This window comes from Anomaloglossus baeobatrachus, chromosome 1 (assembly GCF_048569485.1).
Source record: "Anomaloglossus baeobatrachus isolate aAnoBae1 chromosome 1, aAnoBae1.hap1, whole genome shotgun sequence".
Lineage (NCBI taxonomy): Eukaryota > Metazoa > Chordata > Amphibia > Anura > Aromobatidae > Anomaloglossus > Anomaloglossus baeobatrachus.
The window spans coordinates 643,470,770-643,493,369 of record NC_134353.1 but is presented as its reverse complement, the minus strand read 5'-3'; the positions used below and the strand labels follow the sequence as shown (position 1 = coordinate 643,493,369).

General features: G+C 49.4%; 1 protein-coding gene and 1 non-coding gene across 6 annotated transcripts in view; both read right to left on the bottom strand.

Moving 5' to 3' along the window:
* CHD8 (chromodomain helicase DNA binding protein 8) overlaps window positions 1–22,600 on the bottom strand; it is a 172,065-nt gene that overhangs the window by 9,988 nt on the left and 139,477 nt on the right. For 4 of the 5 annotated variants that reach the window (XM_075319601.1, XM_075319586.1, XM_075319609.1 and 1 more), the window contains exons 27-35: window positions 19,531–19,657; window positions 19,200–19,272; window positions 19,057–19,105; window positions 18,386–18,587; window positions 18,059–18,267; window positions 17,429–17,944; window positions 17,131–17,261; window positions 16,242–16,442; window positions 3,932–4,039 (exon numbers count right to left, since the gene is read on the bottom strand). In XM_075319601.1, the coding sequence (XP_075175716.1) occupies window positions 3,932–4,039; window positions 16,242–16,442; window positions 17,131–17,261; window positions 17,429–17,944; window positions 18,059–18,267; window positions 18,386–18,587; window positions 19,057–19,105; window positions 19,200–19,272; window positions 19,531–19,657 (1,616 nt within the window). The remainder of the gene's footprint in view (window positions 1–3,931; window positions 4,040–16,241; window positions 16,443–17,130; window positions 17,262–17,428; window positions 17,945–18,058; window positions 18,268–18,385; window positions 18,588–19,056; window positions 19,106–19,199; window positions 19,273–19,530; window positions 19,658–22,600) is intronic. The other variant, XM_075319617.1, reaches the window with a different exon arrangement.
* Window positions 19,370–19,479, bottom strand: LOC142258804 (small nucleolar RNA U6-53/MBII-28). The gene has a single exon (XR_012727874.1). It is a non-coding gene; the product is annotated as a small nucleolar RNA U6-53/MBII-28 (small nucleolar RNA).

The window sequence follows — 22,600 nt, the reverse complement described above, 5'->3', positions numbered from 1 at the left end:
ATGAATCAGAGTTCCTCTGACCCTTCTGTGGCCTGTTGGACGAGGAGAATTGAGACCTGGCGGAGGGCCGAAAGGACCGAAATCTCGATTGTACCTTCCGTTGTTGAGGTCTGTTTGGTTTGGACTGGGGTAAGGACGAGTCCTTTCCCTTGGATTGTTTAATGATTTCATCCAATTGCTCGCCAAACAGGCGTTCGCCAGAAAATGGCAAACCGGTTAAGAACTTTTTGGAAGCAGAGTCTGCCTTCCATTCACGTAGCCACATGGCCCTGCGGACTGCCACCGAATTGGCGTATGCTACCGCCGTACGGCTCGCAGAGTCCAGGACAGCATTCATGGCGTAGGACGCAAACGCCGACGCCTGAGAGGTTAAGGACACAACCTGCGGAGTAGAGGCATGTGTGACTGCATTAATCTCAGACTGACAAGCTGAGATAGCTTGGAGTGCCCATACGGCTGCGAATGCCGGAGCAAAGGACGCGCCGATAGCTTCATAGATGGATTTCATCAGGAGCTCTATCTGCCTGTCAGTGGCATCCTTGAGTGATGCACCGTCTGCCACTGCAACTATGGATCTAGCCGCCAGTCTAGAGACTGGAGGATCCACCTTGGGACACTGAGCCCAACCCTTGACAACGTCAGGGGGGAAGGGATAACGTGTGTCATTAAGGCGCTTAGTAAAGCGCTTATCTGGAAAAACTCGGTGTTTCTGGACTGTATCTCTGAAGTCGGAGTGATCAAGAAACGCACTCCGTGTACGTTTGGGAAACCTAAAATGGAATTTCTCCTGCTGAGAAGCTGACTCCTCAATCTGAGGAGTTGGGGGAGAAAGATCCAACACCTGATTGATGGACGCTATAAGGTCGTTTACTATGGCGTCCCCTTCAGGTGTATCAAGGTTGAGAGCGGCGTCAGAATCAGAGCCCTGATCTGCCACCTCCGCTTCATCCTCCAGAGAGTCCTCATGCTGAGACCCTGAACACTGTGATGAAGTCGAGGGAAGCTCCCGGCGAGCCCGCTTAGCCGGTCTGGGACTGCGGTCTGTGTCAGAGTCCTCACCGTGGGACCTATGAGTCGCCCCAGGAGCACTTTGCTGCGCCGACCGAGGGGGGACTGAGGGCAATGATTCAACAGTGCCCGGGGCCTGTGTTACAGGTCTGGACTGCAAAGCTTCTAGTATCTTAGCAGACCATCTATCCATAGACTCAAAGTTTGTCAGCGAATACTGCAAACTCTGTCCCTGTCACCTGGACAGTGGCAGCAGGTGGTTCCACCTGGGCCGAGGCTCCCACCAGTGGCACAGGCTCCGGCTGAGTGAGTGTCACAGGGGCCGAGCATTGCACACAATGAGGGTAGGTGGAACCTGCAGGTAGCATAGCCGCACATGAGGTACAGGTTGCAAAGTAAGCCTGTGCCTTGGCACCCTTGCTTTTTGCGGACGACATGCTGTTGTCTCCTCTTAGAGCAATCAGAGAGGGTATATAGCCAAAGCACTAGTGCGGCCGTACAGAGTAAATGTATACAATATAAGCATATAAATATACACTTCGGCACCCAGTGGGGCAAGCACCTAGTAACCGGTGCTGCTTACCGACCGCCCTCAGCGTTTGTGTGACCACCAGATTCCCTGCCTGTGCCTCCCAGAGCTGTGGAGCTCGTCTCTGAAGTTCTCCAGCGTCAGAAGTGCTGATAGGAATGGCTGCCAGCGTTCTGAGAGGAGGAGGGAGTCGTGGGCGTGCCTTAGAAAGTGCGGGAATCTGGTGCCCCACGGTGCTCAGTGAGGGGGGAGGAGGATACTAAGTATGCTCCAGCCCTCAGCGCTGACGTCCAGTGCAGCGTCCCAACCTTACCCCTGACTGGCAGGCCCGGGGGCGGGAATATGCGGTACTAGGCCGCAAAAGCCGGGGACTAAAGTTATAAGCGCGGCCGGCAAACAAGCGCGGTCAGCGCGGTAGTCCTGGCGCACAAACACAACCAGCAGCTGCTGCAGCGTCCATTAGACAGGCGCTCTATGCGCCGTCCCCAAGGGGACACAGAGTACCTCAGAGGAGCAGGGCCTGTCCCTGACGATACCCGGTCTCCTGTCCAGCAGATTCCCTCAGGGGCTACGGAGGGAGCACGGTCCCAGTGCCTGGTGACCGATTAGGATCCCACTTCACCCAGAGCCCCTAAGGGATGGGGAAGGAAAACAGCATGTGGCTCCAGCCTTTGTACCCGCAATGGGTACCTCAACCTTAACAACACCGCCGACCAGAGTGGGGTGAGAAGGGAGCATGCCGGGGGCCCTGTTATGGGCCCTCTTTTCTTCCATCCGATATAGTCAGCAGCTGCTGCTGACCAAATTGTGGAGCTTGCGTGCATGTGTGCCTCCTTCAACACAAAGCATAAAAACTGAGGAGCCCGTGATGCACGGGGGGGTGTATAGGCAGAGGGGAGGGGTTTACACTTTTAAGTGTAATACTTTGTGTGGCCTCCGGAGGCAGAAGCTATACACCCAATTGTCTGGGTCTCCCAATGGAGCGACAAAGAAATATACAAATATCTAAATTATAAACACACACACACACACACACACTTTACTTCACAATGATTCTCAGGAGATCCTCTTTATGGACCAAATACATATATTTTCCGGCGTATAAGACTGGACATATAAGAACACCCCCAACGTTTTCAGTTAAATTTCTCCATTGTTTAGTAATGTCCCTTGCAGTATTGTCCCCATTGTTTAGTAATGTCCTCCTGCAGTATTGTCCCCATTGTTTAGTAATGTCCTCCTACAGTATTGTCCCCATTGTTTAGTAAACAATGGAGACAATACTGCAGGAGGACATTACTAAACAATGGAGACAATACTGCAGGAGGACATTACTAATGTCCCCTGCAGTATTGTCCCCATTGTATAGTATAGTAATGTCCTCCTGCTAGTTCCCTCCTTGTCCCTTATTATGCCGTTGTTTACACACAATAAAAATATTCTCACCTTGCCTCCGTGCCCGTGGTGCCTCCAGCTTCTTGCAGTCCACAGGCACACAGACCCCTACGTGATAGCATCCGGTGTTTTGAGCGGCCGCTGCAGGATGTTGTCATGGCTTTACTGCAGTTGAATGCTTTACAGCGCCACAAAGCACTCAACTGCAGTAAAGCTCTGACAGCAGCAGCTGCGGCGGCCCTGTGTATTGGACGCGATCATGGAGGGGTCTATGTGCCTGCAGTCCACAAGAAGCACTCCTCCATGAACGCATCCAATATATGGGGCCGCCAACGCTGCTGCTGTCAGCGCTTTACTGCAGTTAAATGCTTCATGGCGCCGTAAAGCATTCAACTACTGTAAAGCCATGACGACATCCTGCAGCAGCCGCTCTGTGCAGCGGACGCTATCACGGAGGGGTCTGTGTGCCTGCAAGAAACAGCTGGAGGCACCTTGGGAACGGAGGACAAGTGAGAATATCTTTTATTGTGTGTAAACAACGGAAGTAAAGCCATGACGGCACCGTGCACTGCCGTATAAGACGGCCTCCGACTTCGGAGAAGATTTTCAGGGGTTAAAAAGTAGTGTTATACGCTGGAAAATACGGTAACTATTTCTGCTGCCTACATCATAGTGGATGGAGTCAGATGATAGGTATGTGGGGAGGTACGTGCGGAGTGAGCAGAGTTGTCTAAAATCTTCACAGCAGTAATATTTGCTACATTTCCTAATTTTTCAAAAATGAAAGGGATTTTTGCTAAATTACTTGGGGTTGGTACATTTTAAGATGATTTTCCATAGTAGGGCAAGTACTGAATGTACTCTACATCATGATCTGCTTAACTGGGAGGTATTAAACACACCCCTGTAGAAATACGAGCACACAGTTTACATTCCAATGCTCTATTTTGTACCATTGAAAATATTATGTGACAAGCTACTGGATTGAAAACCGCTTACCTGGGACAGTTTCTTTTTGCTTTTCTTCTTATGGACATGCTGCACAGATTCTACTGCTCCATTACCTAGAAGCTTGTGCTTCTGAAATTTTATTTTTAACCCTTCTTCCTATGTAAGGAAAGAAAGAAAAGGAACAGGATGAGAAGCCATACTTTCACAACAGTTTAAAGGGTAGTCTCAAACATACATCACCTGTCTACAGGTAGGCTATAACTGTAAAAATCACTCTAAGTCAAACTGCTGGGACTCGTACCAGTCATAAGGGGAGTGCCTGTGGAACAATATAGAGCATGTGCATTCACTATTTAAACAAGTGGTGGTTGCACATGCTTATACCACTTCATTCACATAGAAGGCTTTGGGACCCCTTTTCTTGACATTGAAGGGTTCTCAGTTGCCAGGGCCCCAGGAATAATATCGGTCATCAAAATTCGAGACCACCACACAATTTCCTAAATGTTAAGGTCATTGTGTGGTCCTATGTGATTGTATCCTAACATGAGTAAACTAGCCGTTTTTTAGGCTTATTTCATACATTTTTCTTCAAAAAAAAAAGCCCATAAAATTGTAAATGAGATAAATGAAAAGACACTGATCAAAATTAGAGAACACTTCCAGATACCTGCAAGTTATTGGTGTTAAACTGGCACCTGGTACTAATTTCCATAATTATCTGACAAAAGGGGTGACCCTATCAGCCATAGCAAGAGAAGTTGGTCATTCCAAGTCTGTCTTATTTTTGATATCCAGCCACAGAAAAGCAAAAAAGGTGGGGGTTGGTATTATCAAAATTGGATGCGCCATGGAAATTGGCCCCCCAGCTGAAAAGTACCAGCCCGCAGCTGCCCAGAATGGTCACATTCATTAGATGTGACAATTCCGGGATTTACATGGCTCATCCCCTCATCCCGATTGCCCTGGTGCGATGGCAAATTGGGGTAATATAAGGGGTTAATGACAGCTCACAGCTGCCGCTATGCCCTAGATTAGTAATTGGGGGGGTCCTCATAGACGCCTACCATTACTAATCTTGTAAGTAAAAAGAGATAAAACACAAACCTTTTAAAAAAATAAAAAGTATTTGAATTAAGATACACACACCCTCTTTCACTCCTTTAACAGCACCAAAACACCCTTAAAGATCTGACATAATCCACATGAAGTCCCAAAATGATCCTCAGCTCGGCTACATCCGAAGCATGGACAGAAGGGAAACAAGTCTGCTGTCTGCAGGCTCCTGAAAACATTGACAGCAGCCTGGGTGTGACCTCCGCTGAACTGAGTGACATCACCAGCCAACGGGGGACCCGGCTGTGAGCAGGTGACATCACGCAGATCACCGGAGGCTCCCCCGCTGTTCCGTGTGAAAATCCAGTCGCATCACCCAGCACGGCCTACTCCGATCACAGACAAGGAAATTAAACATATAATACCTCATCTACAGAATATGACTTGTCCCATTTCTATTATAAAACCTTTCAAGATGAACTTGTTCCTACTCTAACTTCACTTTTTAATTACTTTCTAAAGGATTCTCTAATCCCTGAATCTATGTTATACTCCTATATAACATTAATCCCTAAACAGACTAAGGATAGACTAGACCAGGGGTCTCAAACATGCAGCACCTCAGGCTTCTTGCAGCCCGCTATGATCGTGGCCGGTGGCAGGGCCTGTAGTCAGCGCTTTAATTTCACTCGAATGAACTGCTGGTGCAGAGCTCTGTACAGAACTATACTTTTTTTTTTGTGTATATGAAGAATGGCATATAAGGGGAAATTACTACCGGATGGGCACATTACTATAAGATGGTGACCAAAATGGTCACATTAGTAAAAGAAGGGGACCAGGATGGGGATAAGGATGGGGCCCACTATTCCTCCAAGATGGGGACAAGGATGGGGCCCACTATTCCTCCAAGATGGGGACAAGGATGGGGCCCACTATTCCTCCAGGATGGGGACAAGGATGGGGCCCACTATTCCTCCAGGATGGGGACAAGGATGGGGCCCACTATTCCTCCAGGATGGGGACAAGGATGGGGCCCACTATTCCTCCAGGATGGGGACAAGGATGGGGCCCACTATTCCTCCAGGATGGGGACAAGGATGGGGCCCACTATTCCTCCAGGATGGGGACAAGGATGGGGCCCACTATTCCTCCAGGATGGGGACAAGGATGGGGCCCACTTTTCCTCCATTATGGGGACAAGGATGGGGCCCACTATTCCTCCAGGATGGGGACAAGGATGGGGCCCACTATTCCTCCAGGATAGGGACAAGGATGGGGCCCACTATTCCTCCAGGATGGGGACAAGGATGGGGCCCACTATTCCTCCAGGATGGGGACAAGGATGGGGCCCACTATTCCTCCAGGATGGGGACAAGGATGGGGCCCACTATTCCTCCAGGATGGGGACAAGGATGGGGCCCACTATTCCTCCAGGATGGGGACAAGGATGGGGCCCACTATTCCTCCAGGATGGGGACAAGGATGGGGCCCACTATTCCTCCATTATGGGGACAAGGATGGGGCCCACTATTCCTCCATTATGGGGACAAGGATGGGGCCCACTATTCCTCCAGGATGGGGACAAGGATGGGGCCCACTATTCCTCCAGGATGGGGACAAGGATGGGCCCACTATTCCTCCAGGATGGGGACAAGGATGGGGCCCACTATTCCTCCAGGATGGGGACAAGGATGGGGCCCACTATTCCTCCAGGATGGGGACAAGGATGGGGCCCACTATTCCTCCAGGATGGGGACAAGGATGGGGCCCACTATTCCTCCATTATGGGGACAAGGATGGGGCCCACTATTCCTCCAGGATGGGGACAAGGATGGGGCCCACTATTCCTCCAGGATGGGGACAAGGATGGGGCCCACTATTCCTCCAGGATGGGGACAAGGATGGGGCCCACTATTCCTCAAGGATGGGGCCCACTATTCCTCCAGGATGGGGACAAGGATGGGGGCCACTATTCCTCCAGGATGGGGACAAGGATGGGGCCCACTATTACTCCAGGATGGGGACAAGAATGGGGCACACCTTTACTCCAGGATGGGGACAAGGATGGGCACATTACTCCGGTCCGGGATGGGGAGCAGCATGGGCATATAACTCCAGGATAGGCACATTACTACAAGAAGGGGACTAGGATGGGCAGATTACTACAAGAAGGGGCACATTATTACTCTACGATAGGGACAAGGATGGGGCACATTATTACTCCAGGATGGGCATAGTACCACAGAATGGGGACCAGGATGGGCACATTACTACAGAATGGGGACAAAGATGGGCATATTGCTATATGGCATATATAACAGTCCCTTCCCCTGCAAGAATAAGTCGGGAAAAGGGAGTAGACAGTCTTCGGTCATCCAAACAACATTGAAATTATACAATAAAATAAAACCGTGCACCTGCAGCTCACACCCACCATCCATAAATGTCACGAGGTAGATTATTTATTTGGTGTACTCCCCATAACCTAAAATACGCCACGTCTTCCCCAACAATATATAACACCCTAGTCCAGTAATTAGTTAACTAATAATAAGAAGGACCTGGTCTTCCATACTATCTTGAAACAGTGCTGGGGAGGGAAGACCCGGCATATCCAACCACGGCCCCCAAATCTTATAGAATTTTTTCAGAGTGTTTCTTTTAAGGTATACCCCTTCTTCAAATCGACGTATAGTGTTTGCTCTCACCCTAAGGTCCCCTATGGCCTGAGCAGCCGGGTCCACCAAGTGGTAAGGCCAACAATTTCCTAGCCTGCTATAGAAGTCATGTGATGTTGATTGTCACTGGTGAGCTCAGCCCAACCCGCCCTCCAGATATCCAAGAATACGCGACAGGCCTTGGTTGCAATCGTATTCTGAAAACTTGTGCAATCAGTGCTAAAACTGCCCTCCAGTATTCCTCGATATTCCCACAGGACCACATCATATGCAGCAGTTTAGCATTCTCCTGTCTGCATCTAGGACAAAGATCATCTGTCTGGATCCCCATCTTAAGGGGGTTTTACACGCAACGACATCGCTAACGAGAGGTCGTTGGGGGTCACGGAATTCATGCCGCACATCCAGCCTCGTTAGCGACGTCGTTGCATGTGAAACGTACGAACGACCGCTAACGATCAAAATTACACACCTAATCGTTGACACGCCGTTCTAATCCCAAATATCGTTGCTGTTGCAGGACGCAGGTTGTTAGTCGTTCCTGAGGCAGCACACAAAGCTACGTATGACACCCCAGGAACGAGGAACAACACCTTACCTGGGTCCTCCGGCAACGAGGTAGGCGTCACTTTCTTTCGGCTGCTCTCCGCCCCTCCACTGCTATTGGACGGCTGCCGTGTGATGTCGCTGTGACGCCACACGAACAGCCCCCTTAGAAAGGAGGCAGTTCGCCGGCCACAGCGACGTCGCTAGGCAGGTAAATACGTGTGACGGGTCCTAGAGATGTCTGCATAGGGAACTTGTCAAGGTATCTAGGTAACATTACTATATATAACCTAGAGATAACACCATATGATCGCTCAGATGTCAGCAGGTCCGAAAGAATGCGATTCCGCTCTATACTAATCCCCGCATGGTGTGTGTCTCATAGGCATGATGAAGTTGTAGGTTCTGATAGAAAGAACTGTGCGGTATCCTAAATTCAGCCTGAAGCTGATGAACTCTTAAGTTCATTGTTCTGCAGTATCTGGGACAGCAAGTAGACAACCCTATCCACCCACATCCTCCAGCCCGAAAGCTTCTGCAGCTCTAACAGTCCATGATTATGCCATAGGGGCCAGTATTCTGTTGTTCCAATATTCTCAGCAATGTCTTCCCTCTCTCCCACACCTTGTATAGCAAAGCTAACGTCGGGTGTAATGGTCTATTTTTGGGGGGTATATCCAGTCTCCAAAAGGCCACCGGGTGTCTATCTTGTAAGGTTCTTTACCAGTTGGCCCCCACTGTCATAAGTCGTCCTTCCCCCACCCCTTTAAACACTGTAGCTGCGCCGCTATATAATATATCCATGGGTTAGGGACTGCCAGACCACCCCCTCTTCCCTTTCTGCAAAGTCTCAAGATGAATTCTAGGTTGTAAGGGACAGCGGGACAACGTGAGTCTGCACCAGGAATCCATCTTTTTTCTTAGCTGAAGCAAAATAGGTTCTAAATTCATATTATAATATTCCCATGGTGGGGCACTAACTACTATTATCCCAAGATATTTAAATTTATCTACTGTCGGGATTGGCAACTCTAGAGTAGTGAGATTACGTGGGAGCGGGTCTATAGGGCGTAAAGCAGATTGTTCCCCAAATTCCTTAATAATATTAACAGCCGGACCCAGTGACGTCCCCACCTCTCGAAGATACAGCAACAGATAGTCCACGTAGAGTGATGCCTTATGATCGGGGTGGGGAACATTATTACATGAAGGGGACCAGAATGGACACATTACTACAGGATAGTGACATTACTACAGGTTGAGGACCAAGATGCGGACATTACTACAAGATAAGGACCCTATGGGAATAATACCACAAGATGTTTGCCAAAATTACTATATGATAAGTGTAAAACAATATTACTTACAAGGACAGTAAATATAAATAAAAAAAAAAAAAAATTCTAAATAAAACATGGAAATTTTTTTTACCATTAAAATTAACTAAAATAAAGAGAATTTTGTTTACTTACCGTAAATTCTTTTTCTTATAGTTCCGTATTGGGAGACCCAGACATTGGGTGTATAGCTTCTGCCTCCGGAGGACACACAAAAGTACTACACCAAAAAGTGTAGCTCCTCCCTCTGAGCATATACACCCCCTGATTAACCAGATCTAGCCAGTTTAGTGCAAAAGCTGAAGGAGGATAGCCACCCACAAGTAAAGACAGAGCAAGAACCGGAACAACCGGAGCCTCTGTCTACAACAGCCGGTGATAACACGCGGAACGAGAACTGCCAACAGGCAACAGGGAGGGTGCTGGGTCTCCCAATACGGAACTATAAGAAAAAGAATTTACGGTAAGTAAACAAAATTCTCTTTTTCTTTATCGTTCTTATGGGAGACCAAACATTGGGACGTCTCAAAGCAGTCCATGGGTGGGAATAAACAGAAACTGAGAAGTAGGTGGAGCCTAACTTCACAAATGGGCGACAGCCGCCTGAAGGATGCGTCTGCCCAAGCTCGCATCTGCCGAAGCATGAGCATGCACTTGGTAGTGCTTTGAAAAGGTATGCAGGCTAGTCCAAGTGGCAGCCTGACAGACTTGAGCCGTAGCCTGGTGCCTGAAAGCCCAAGAGGCACCGACAGCTCTGGTCGAGTGTGCCTTGATCCCCGGCGGGGGAGGCACCTGAGTGCACTGGTAGGCATCGGAAATGGCCGACCTAATCCAGCGAGCTAAGGTCGGCTTAGAAGCCGAGAGGCCCTTACGCCGACCTGTGGTTAGCACAAAAAGAGAAGTGCACCGCTTAAGAACAGTGGTGCGAGACACATAGATCCGGAGCGCCCGCACCAGATCCAGAGTATGCAACGCTTTATCAAAGCGATGAACAGGAGCCGGACAAAAGGAAGGCAGGGAAATGTCCTGGTTAAGGTGGAAAGGAGAAACCACCTTAGGGAGAAAATCCGGAGTCGGACGGAGAACCACCTTGTCTTGATGAAACACCAAAAAAGGTGACTCCGAAGAGAGCGCAGCCAAATCAGAGACTCTCCTGAGGGAAGTTATGGCCACTAGAAAGACCACTTTCTGTGAAAGACGAGACAAAGAAACCTCCCTAAGAGGCTCAAAGGGGGGTTTCTGCAAGGCCGTGAGGACCAGATTGAGGTCCCAGGGATCCAAGGGCCGCCGGTAAGGCGGAAAGATGTGAGACGCACCTTGCATGAAGGTGCGCACCTGAGCCAGCCGGGCGATACGCCGCTGGAACAGCACTGACCGAGCCGAGACTTGTCCCTTGAGAGAGTTGAGGGATAGTCCTAGCTGCAGACCGGACTGTAGAAAGGACAGAAGGGTCGGCAAGGAAAAAGGCCAAGGAGCATGGCCGGAAGAGCGACACCAGGACAGGAAAATTCTCCAAGTCCTGTGATAGATTTTTGCCGAGGAAGACTTCCGAGCCAGAGTCATAGTGGAGATGACTTCAGGAGGAATACCAGAAGCCGTCAAGATCCAGGACTCAAGAGCCACGCCGTCAATCTGAGAGCCGCAGAATTCTGGCGGAAAAACGGACCTTGTGAGAGAAGGTCTGGACGGTCCGGCAGATGCCACGGCACCTCTACGGACAGATGGAGCAGGTCTGGGTGCCAAGCTCGCCTGGGCCAGTCCGGTGCAATGAGGATGACCCGACGGCCCTCCATTCTGATCTTGCGCAGAACTCTGGGCAAGAGAGCTAGAGGGGGAAACACGTAGGACAGACGAAACTGGGACCAATCTTGAACCAGAGCGTCCGCTGCAAGGGCATGGGGATCGTGGGAGCGAGCCAAGTAAACCAGAACCTTGTTGTTGTGCCGGGATGCCATCAGATCCACTTCCGGAGTGCCTCACTTGCGGCAGATTGATTGAAACACTGCCGGATGCAGGGACCACTCGCCACTGTCCACGGTTTGACGGCTGAGATAATCTGCTTCCCAGTTTTCCACGCCTGGGATGTGGACTGCGGATATGGTGGACTTGGAGTCCTCCGTCCATTGAAGGATGCGTTGGACCTCCAACATTGCCAGGCGGCTGCGTGTCCCGCCTTGGTGATTGATGTAGGCAACCGCTGTCGCGTTGTCTGACTGGACTCGGATGTGCTTGCCCGCCAAAAGGTGGTGAAAGGCTAGGAGAGCCAGAAGCACAGCTCTGGTTTCCAGCACATTGATCGAGAGGGCTGACTCGGACGGAGTCCAAGTGCCCTGTGCTCGGTGGTGGAGACATACCGCTCCCCAGCCGGATAGACTGGCATCCGTGGTGAGGATCACCCAGGACGGAGCCAGGAAGGAGCGTCCCTGAGATAGAGAGAGGGGCCGAAGCCACCACTGAAGGGAGCCCCTAGTCTGTGGCGACAGAGCCACCAGCCTGTGCAAGGAGGAAGTCCGCTTGTCCCAACAGCGGAGAATGTCCAGCTGTAGAGGACGCAGATGGAACTGAGCAAAGGGAACCGCCTCCATTGACGCCACCATCAGACCCAGCACCTGCATCAGGTGCATGATGGAATGACGGCGGGGTCTCAGCAGAGAGCGCACCGCCAGATGGAGGGACTGCTGTTTGACTAAGGGCAGCTTCACAAGTGCCGGCAGAGTCTCGAACTGCATCCCTAGGTACGTGAGACTCTGGGTCGGAGTCAGAGTGGATTTGGGCAGATTGACAAGCCACCCGAATTAGGTTAGAGTGGCGAGAGTGAGCGAGACACTCCGCTGACAGTCTGCGCTGGATGAAGCCTTGACTAGAAGGTCGTCCAGGTAAGGAATCACTGCCACCCCCTGGAGGTGCAGAACCGCAACCACTGCTGCCATGACCTTGGTGAATACTCGAGGGGCCGTGGCTAACCCGAAGGGGAGAGCCACGAATTGGAAATGTTCCTCTCCGATTGCAAAACGTAGCCAACGCTGGTGTGAAACTGCAATTGGCACATGCAGATAGGCATCTCTGATGTCGATGGATGCCAGGAAATCTCCTTGGGTCATTGAGGCAATGACTGACCGCAGAGACTCCATGCGAAAATGCCGCACCTGAACATGCTTGTTGAGAAGCTTGAGATCCAGGATGGGCCGGAAGGAACCGTCCTTTTTGGGGACTAGGAAGAGATTTGAGTAGAAACCTCTGAACCGTTCCCGGGCGGGAACCGGTACAATTACTCCGTTGGCCTGCAAGGATGCCACGGCCTGAGAGAAGGCGTCGGCCTTGGAGCAGGGGGGAGTTGACAGAAAAAATCTGTTTGGCGGCCTGGAAGAGAAGTCTATCCTGTAGCCGTGGGAGATGATATCCCGCACCCACTGATCGGAGACGTGTTGAAACCACACGTCGCCAAAGTGGGAGAGCCTGCCACCGACTAAGGACGTTGCTGGCGCGGCCAGGTAGTCAAGAGGAGGCTGCCTTAGTGGCAGCAGCTCCTGCGGACTTTTGTGGACGTGGCTTTGTGCGCCAGTTGGGTTTTTGGTCCTTGGCTGAGTTAGTGGACGAGGCCGAGGGTTTAGAGGAAGACCAGTTGGAGGAACGAAAGGAACGAAACCTCGACTGGTTCCTACCCTGGGCAGGTTTCCTGGTTTTAGTTTGTGGCATGGAAGTACTCTTCCCGCCAGTAGCTTCCTTAATAATTTCATCCAGTTGTTCACCGAATAGCCTGGATCCAGCAAAAGGGAGTCCAGCAAGGTACTTCTTTGAAGAAGCATCTGCCTTCCACTCTCGAAGCCACAAGATCCTGCGGATAGCGAGGGAATTAGCCGAAGCCACCGCAGTGCGGTGAGAAGCCTCCAGCATGGCAGACATGGCATAGGATGAAAAAGCTGAAGCTTGGGAAGTTAAGGCAACCATTTCGGGCAAAGATTCCCTGGTGAGGGAATGCATCTCCTCTAGAGAAGCAGAGATGGCCTTGAGAGCCCACACTGCTGCAAAAGATGGGGAGAACGAGGCCCCAGCCGCCTCATATACAGATTTGGCCAGAAGGTCAACCTGGCGGTCAGTGGAATCCTTAAGAGAGGTGCCATCAGCCACTGATACAACCGTCCGGGCTGAGAGTCTAGACACCGGAGGGTCTACCTTTGGTGAATGAGCCCACTCCTTGACCACCTCAGGTGGAAAGGGAAAACGGTCATCAGAACCACGCTTAGGGAAGCGTTTGTCAGGGCAGGCCCTGGGCTTGGTCACAGCAGCCTGAAAACTGGAGTGGTTAAAGAACACACTCTTTGTTCTCTTAGGCAAGGTAAACTGGTGCTTTTCTGCCAGAGAGGGTTGCTCCTCTGATACTGGCGGATTGAGGTGCAGTACAGAATTAATGGACGCAATCAAATCACCAACATCTGCGTCACATTCGGACAGATCAATGGGACACATGGAGGTAGCGTCCGAGCCCCCAGTAAAGGCATCCTCCTCGTCCTGCGAGTCAGCTTGTGAATCAGAGCCGTGGGACGAGGAAGGAGAGGGGACCCTGCGTCTCCTTTTAGGAGGACGGGGTCTGGGACCAGATGAGGAATCCTCTGTGAGCTCTGCCGAGCGAGTCCTAGCAGCAGGGGCACCCTGTGAAGGGGGCTGATGCATGCTCAGCAGAGTCCGGGACAGCTGTCCCATGGAGTCGGCAAAAAAGACTGGGAGATTGACTTAGAGAAGGAATCTACCCAAGCCGGGGGTTCAGCCACCGGAGCCGGAGCAGCCGGAGGGACCACTGGGGGTGAGACTCCAGGCTGAGGCACCACCATGTTAGAGCAGGCATCACAATGTGGATAGGTGCTCGGTTCAGGCAGTACGAGCTTACACGCAGTGCATATTGAGTACAGCCTTGCAGCCTTGCTCCTTGTGTGGGACATGCTGCTGAAGTGGGGGTTCTGAGCCAGAATAACCCCCAGAGAGTATATATGAAGGTCCACAACCGGAGGTTGTGGCTTACCAGACCGTTTGTGTGCCCTCCAGATCCACAGCCCGGACCCCTAAGCAGCTTAGCAGGGATGCTGCAGCCAGCGCTGATCCAGAGAAAAACGCTGAGAAAATGGCGCCGGAGCGAGGAGAGGGGGCGTGGCCTGCTCTGAGAGCGGGATCTGGAGGGGCAAGGAGATTTACAGGGGAGGGGACATGTACTCAGAGAGGAGTGTCCCTCCCCTGTGCCGAACGGCCGCTGGGCGGAGCCGCACTGTCCCTCTGCATGATTGACATGCAAGGGCAGTGAAATCGAAAGTAGGCCTCCGGCGAAGCCGGGGCCTAAATTTAAGCGATGCGGCCGGCGCGCAGGCACCATCGGCGCGGTTCTCAGGTGACAGCCAGAGAACCGGCCGGAAATGTCACAAAAGTTACACAACACACTCTCCCACCATAATAAAGTACCGGGACCCCCACAATATAAACGTCTCAGGTACTTAGCTTGCTGAGACGCAGGGCCATGTCCCTGGTGTGTGAGTGCTCCGTCCAGCAGGATCCTGAAGGGCTGCGGGTGGAGACCGGTCTCCTGCAAAGCATGGAGAACCGTGCTGGCTCCCACTTCAAGCCAGAGCCCGAGGGATGGTGAAGGAGCGCGGCATGTAAGGCTCCAGCCTTGTAAATCAACCTTAACAGCACCGCCGACACAGTGGGGTGAGAAGGGACATGCCGGGAGTCCAGACTTGGACCCGCTTTTCTTCAAACTCTTTCCAAAAATGAAAAATCAGATGAGAATGCATGTGTGGATGTGTGCCTCCTGAACACAAAGCAATGAACTGGCTAGATCTGGTTAACCAGGGGGTGTATATGCTCAGAGGGAGGAGCTACACTTTTTAGTGTAGTACTTTGTGTGTCCTCCGGAGGCAGAAGCTATACACCCAATGTCTGGGTCTCCCATAGGAACGATAAAGAAAATCAAAAAAGTCCATGTCATAGTCACCTCTGTAACAATTCAAGCTATAAAACCATAACCCATACAATTAATGCCAATTTAAAAAAAAAAAAAAAAAAGTGATCTAAAGATAGAAAAAATGATAGGGTATTACTAAAATGTCACTTTGTCCTGCAAGAGAAAAAGTTTTGGTACTGTGTTAGCCAGTGGAAAAATGATTGATTGTTCTCAGTGAGAGAAACAAAATTCTTTTAGATAGTTTGCCATACCATGCCTGATGAGACCTGAAATGTCTTGAAAGCTTGCTTTGTGACACCATTTTATTTTAGTTAGCCATTAAAAGGTATCACAACTACACAATTATAATTTTGTTTCTCTCACTGAGCGCAATTAATCATTTCTTCTGCAAAGAATGCGGCCTCAATTTTTTTTTCTCTGTGCAGCCTGTATACCCAAGCTGAGTTTGAGACCCCTGGACTAGACAGCAAAAACTACAGCTCTTATATGGAGAGACTTGTCAGTCCAAGGCAACGGGCGGAGAATAGCTGCTGGGGACCTGCTTGTCCAACTAGTCTACAGAGTGGATCGGTCCTGGATGGTTTTTAAAAATTATGTTTTTGCCTGAAAACGCTGCAGTGTTTCAGAGTCAAACATACCTGTCTGATATACAGTCTGTACCTGACACATGCTGCCCTTAGGACAGTATGCATCAGCTGTCAAGTTCTCTATGCTATGAGCAGGGGTACCTTTTATTTATAGGATAGCCCCTTAAAGAAGGTTACTAATGCAGGGATTCATTGGCTTACACTTTTGATTTGTACTGTGAATTCCTTTGGGTCTGGTACAGGGCGTATCTGTGTAAAGGAGGCCGGACTTCGTTCCTCTGGTGTTGGAGAAAGGCTGTCAGGACTGTCACTTGGTGGGTCTGTTATTCTCCTAGGTGCTGCCCATTTTCCAGTCAACACTGCATTACAAACTTGTTCAATTCGACAAATTAAAACTCTGTCCTATATGATTAAAAAAAAAAAAAAATATTGGTTACTCTTCATCACTATACATTTCCATCAGATCTAATAGTCTTTTGGTGCTTACAATGAGTTATGCGGGCGTCACACGATACGATCTATCGTGCGATCGTATCCGCCCCCGTCGTTTGTGCGTCACGGGCAATTAGTTGCCCGTGGAGCACAAAGTCGTTAAACCGCCATCACACGCACTTACCTGCTGAGCGACGTCGCTGTGGGCGGCGAACATCCACTTACTGAAGGAGTTGGGACGTTCGGCGTCACAGCGACGTCACACAGATGCCGGCCAATAGAAGCGGAGGGGCAGAGATGAGCAAGACTTAAACATCCCGCCCACCTCCTTCCTTCCGCATAGCCGGCGGGACGCAGGTAAGCTGTGTTCATAGTTCCCGGGCTGTCACACGCAGCGATGTGTGCTGCCACGGGTACGATGAACAACCGGCGCAAAGAAAAATAAACGACTTTTTAAAAATGAGCGACGTGTCAACGATACACGATTTATTACCGATTTGAGAACGTTCAGAGTCGCTCGGAGGTGTCACACGAAATGACGTCGCAAACGATGCCGGATTTGCGTCACGAAAACAGTAACCCCCGACGACATATCGCACGATAGATCATCTCGTGTGACACCCGCATTAGTCAAAAGAAGCACCTATGTGTGGATTACCTTTGGCCATTCGGCACTATGTGGATTCTCAAGAACCGTCTGCGCACTGTCCTCTGTGTTAAGGTCAGCAGGGGAGGCAGTAAGGGACAAGCGACTTTCTTCATCAAATAATCGAGAATGTGGTATACCTGCTAAAGAAAAGAAGTACAAGAGCTTAAAGAATGCATAAACCATTGACCACTATTACGCTTGAAATAAAACATGGAGCAATGGGATGTTATTTTACATTAGTAAGTATATTTTAATATTAAACCCTTTAAATGGATCACTATGGGCACCTCTGCTTGCAAATACTTACCATTTAATTTGGCCAATCTATTTTCATTGTTCTCATCTGAGGAATCTTCTGAACTGGATGATGAAGATGAGGAGGAACAAGATGATCTGCGTGGAGCTGGAGAAGAGCTGACAGATGAGGATAGCGAAAGCAAATGAGGTTGCTGAAGTTCTGGGGGAGCCAGCGAAGGAACAACAGAAGTGGGAGTGGATGGTCGGGAGTGATTAGCCACACCCCGAGATTGGAGGTAGCTGAGGCGGCAGCTTAAAAACGAAAATGAAGGGTCTGGCATTAGTGTAAGGTCAGTGCGGCTCAGACCATAGCGAGCTGCTCCTTCAAGTAGTTCCTTATCATGACGGCCACTCTCCCACCACTCTGGCAGTTCAGCATCTGGCCGACAAAGGGATAAACGTGCAGGAAGCAAAGGATGGCACAGGACCTGTTCTCGCACCCTACGCAGGAGGTCTAAACGGAACAAAGCTCGCGAAGCACGTTCTTCTGATATAGGCTCAATGAAGAGAGATGGGTCTGGTGGCTCTAAAGAGAAGATTTAATACACGATGATAGCAGGATATCCATGTATTCTGCATAAGCAGAATTATACATGCTTTTACACCATTTATTTTGTAAACAGGCACCAATTTTACTTACCATCTCCTGCAGCTGGTGGCAAACGACATACTTGTCGACACATTGCCACAAAACCATGAAAATACTTCAGTAGAGACTCATCTGTTTTCTTGTCCAACCTTGCCAAGCTACGAAATCTCTGCCAGTCATAAAGTTGGGTGTCAGGGTCATATTCAACCCCAAAGCTGGAAAGCACGCGGAAAAAGTCACAGGCCTCACGACGTGTCCACCTGCCAGGAAACAGTATAAAATGATACAAAACCAGGAGAAGGAAAGACAAACACAGTTTCTATCTGCCCCCATACACAACAGCTATACAACAAGCCCTTACTACATATGATGCAATACCTTTGTTGCTTTTCCCGTCGCGCGATTTCTTTAAGTTTGAAAGCCGCTTCACAACGTTTCCTCCGTTTGTCTCCTCTTTCTGCAGCCTCCATTTTCAGCTGTTCCCGTTTGTAGCTACGCTGGTAGGCAGTAATGAGGCGACGAAGACGAGCTGTGAGTGCAGACCCTGGTGGCCATAACATCCCACTTGGCATCGGTGTTGCTGAAAAGAAAAGGAATATGTGAATTAAATAAAAAGGAACTGGCACTGATCATACATTTCTTTGCTACGTAGCAGATACAATAAATTACTCTCAAGAGTCATTGTTATTTGTACAGCTCGTTACCCATGAACCCCTCCGACGGACCTAGACCTCTACGTAACCTGGAAAGTCAAGCAACGCAACAATGGCAAGCACAGTAGAGAATTTTATCGCTCCTGTAGTTTGACAGACAGCAATGGTGAATCAGGATAGGTCCTGTCAGCCAGCCTCCTAAATGACGCTGGCACAGTGACAGGGTACATTCACACAAGGTAGTAAAACTAAGGCAGAGCGCTGCATGATGACAAGACTAGACGTAAATACGGCCACTGCTCTCCAAGAAACTATGAGCTGTTGGTAATGGCCATATTACAGATTCCAGTTATCTACAGTCATCACAATCTATAAAATGATTTAGAATATACTCACCTTCACCATCGACTACAGATATTTCCTCATCCATCATTAAGGGGTCCATCTACAGAATCAATGTAACATGAGCTTGTAAGGGAGGAAGGGGTGGAATGTTTTAGTAATATAAAAGGCAATGACTGCATGATGACCTAGCCTACCTCATCCTCAGGATCTTTGGGGCCATGTAGTGGCTTGTATTCTGGATCTTCAATATCTCTATCAAAGTCTCCACTGAAGAAGAGTTTAGAAATGTTGCAATAGGTTATAAAACAAAAACAGGCGCTTAATCAGTAACAGTGTGCAAATAGCATCACCCCATTAGTAACTGCCATCAGAGATCACAGGTTGAGAAGTGGATTTAACGCATTTGCAACCAGTACAGGTCCTACACGGCCCTGACTGTTGCATCAGTATTAGCATGGAAATTCATCATGGACAGCACCAAAGGCAGATCTACCTTACACAAGGTTTCCTGCAACCCAGACTCACCCCTCAGGCAACTCAGCAAAGTCTTGTGCATGGTGCTCAGCTGCAATTGCCTGCTCATCCGGGCCCCCCACCTTTTCCAAGAAACAAAGCAGAGGATCAGCACGCATGGTGTTGTACTTTTCATAACCTGCAGGAAAGGAAAGAAGAAGTCATTGTATCTTTTGCCTGCAAAGTAATAGGTGGTCCAGCTTAAAATGAAAAGTACAAATGTAGCAAAGTCCATTTTATTATGGCAACATTACATACATTTTTTTTTAACCCCTTCAGCCCCCAGGCATTTTGCGTTTTTTTCAGGGAGGGGTTTTTCCCCTCTATTTCTTCAGAGAGCCGTAACTTTTTTATTTTCCGTCAATCTTGCCATCTGAGGGCTTGTTTTTTGCGGGACGAGTTGTAGTTTTAAATGGAACCATACGTTTTACCATATAGTGTACTGGAAAACGGCAAAAAAATTCCAAGTGCGGAAAAATTGCAAAAAAAGTGTGATCAATAGTTTTTGGGATATTTTATTCGTGTTCACTATATGGTAAAACTGATGCGTCGTTGTGATGCCTGAGGTCGGTGCGAGTTTCTAGACACCAGACATGAATAGGTTTACTTTTATCTAAGGGGTAAAAAAAACAAAAAAAAACAAAAAAAAAAAACTTTCAATGGGGTGAAATGGGGTGATTTGAACTTTTAGTTTTTTTTATTTTTTAAAAGGTTTTTTTTTTTTTTTTACACTTTTTTTTATTTTACTAGTCCCACTAGGGGGCTATAGCGAGCAGCAATCTGATCGCTCTGCCATATCTCCAGATCACAGCTACAGAGCTAAGATCTGCAGATATGCTACTTTACTTTCAATGCTGGCTGTATTCCGGCATTGAGCGTAAATGACTCATGTTACCTACAGGCATCATCACATGACCCTCTGCTACCATGGCAACTACCGGACGTCACGTTATCATGTCACGTGACTTCCGATGGGAGCGGGAAGAGTCAGCATAATGGCAGCGCGCATATACATCTCGCTGCCAGATTTTGGCAGCGAGATGTAAGGGGTTAATAGTCGCGGGTGGAAGATATTCCACCTGCGACTAGCAGGCACACGTCAGCTGTTGAAAACAGCTATGTGCGCAGATCTCCGCCGCATGCCCACGGCAGGGGGCGGGGATTAACCGCACATTATCCATGACGTACCCAGTACGTCATGGGTCGATAAGGTGGTGTTAAAATATTTTTTATTAACTTTTTATGAAAAAGAAAAACAAACATAGGAATATTACAAAAAAAGTGGTGGAATAAGGGGGAAAGAGGGTGGAAAACGAGTGCAGATATGGGAAGGGAGAGGGAGGGACATAAGGAAATAAAAAATAATTCTTAGGACACTAATTAGGAATTCTTCAACCTGTTGATATGTTTCTGGCAATTAAGAGTAGTTTTGTTTATAGAAGAGGTTTTTATGATGAGCGGAGCCTAACTTAACAAGTGGGCGACAGCCGCCTGAAGGATGCGTCTGCCCAAGCTCGCATCTGCCGAAGCATGAGCATGCACTTGGTAGTGCTTCGAAAAAGAGAATTTTGTTACTTACCGTAAATTCTTTTTCTTATAGTTCCGACATGGGAGACCCAGACCATGGGTGTATAGCTTCTGGCTCCGGAGGACACACAAAGTACTACACTAAAAGTGTAGCTCCTCCGTCCGAGCATATACACCCCCTGGATGACAAATCTAACCAGTTTAGTGCAAAAGCTGAAGGAGGACATCCACCCATAAGTAGAGATAGAGTAAAACCCGGAATAACCGGAACCTCTGTCTACAACAACAGCCGGTGAAAACACACGGAACAAGAACTGCCAACAGGCAACAGGGAGGGTGCTGGGTCTCCCATGTCGGAACTATAAGAAAAAGAATTTACGGTAAGTAACAAAATTCTCTTTTTCTTCATCGTTCCTTATGGGAGACCCAGACCATGGGACGTCTCACAGCAGTCCATGGGTGGGAAATAAACAGAACTGAGAAGTAGGTAAAAACCTAACTTCACAAATTGGCGACAGCCGCCTGAAGGATGCGTCTGCCCAAGCTCGCATCTGCCGAAGCATGAGCATGCACTTGGTAGTGCTTCGAAAAGGTGTGCAGACTAGACCAAGTGGCAGCCTGACAAACCTGCTGAGCCGTAGCCTGGTGCCTGAAAGCCCAGGAGGCACCGACAGCTCTGGTCGAGTGGGCCTTAATCCCTGGCGGTGGGGGCACCTGAGAACATTGGTAGGCATCGGATATGGCCGACCTAATCCAACGAGCTAGGGTCGGTTTAGAAGCCGAGAGACCCTTGCGCTGACCCGTGGTTAGTACAAAAAGAGAGGTGCACCGCCTAAGAGCGGCGGTGCGTGACACATAGATCCGGAGAGCTCGCACCAAATCCAAAGTATGCAACGCTTTCTCAAAGCGATGCACAGGGGCCGGAGAAAGGGAAGGCAATGAAATGTCCTGGTTAAGGTGGAAAGGAGACACCACCTTAGGGAGAAAGTCCGGAGTCGGACGGAGAACCACCTTGTCTTGGTGAAAAACCAAAAAGGGTGACTCCGAAGAGAGCGCAGCCAAATCAGAGACTCTCCTGAGAGCAGTTATGGCCACCAGAAAGACCACTTTCTGTGAAAGTCGGAACAAAGGAACCTCCGGGGGGTTTCTGTAAGGCCGTGAGGACCAGATTAAGGTCCCAGGGATCCAAAGGCCGCCGGTAAGGAGGAATGATGTGAGATGCGCCCTGCATGAAGGTGCGCACCTGGGCCAGTCGGGCGATACGCCGCTGGAACAACACTGACAGAGCCGAGACCTGTCCCTTCAGGGAATTGAGGGATAGTCCTAGCTGCTGGCCGGACTGTAGAAAGGACAGGATGGTCGGCAAAGAAAACGGCCAAGGAGCATGGCCGGAAGAGCGACACCAGGACAGGAAAATCCTCCAAGTCCTGTGGTAAATCCTGGCCGAGGAAGACTTCCGAGCCTGAGTCATAGTGGAGATGACCTCGGAAGGAATGCCTGAAGCCGTCAGGATCCAGGACTCAAGAGCCACGCTGTCAATCTGAGAGCCGCAGAA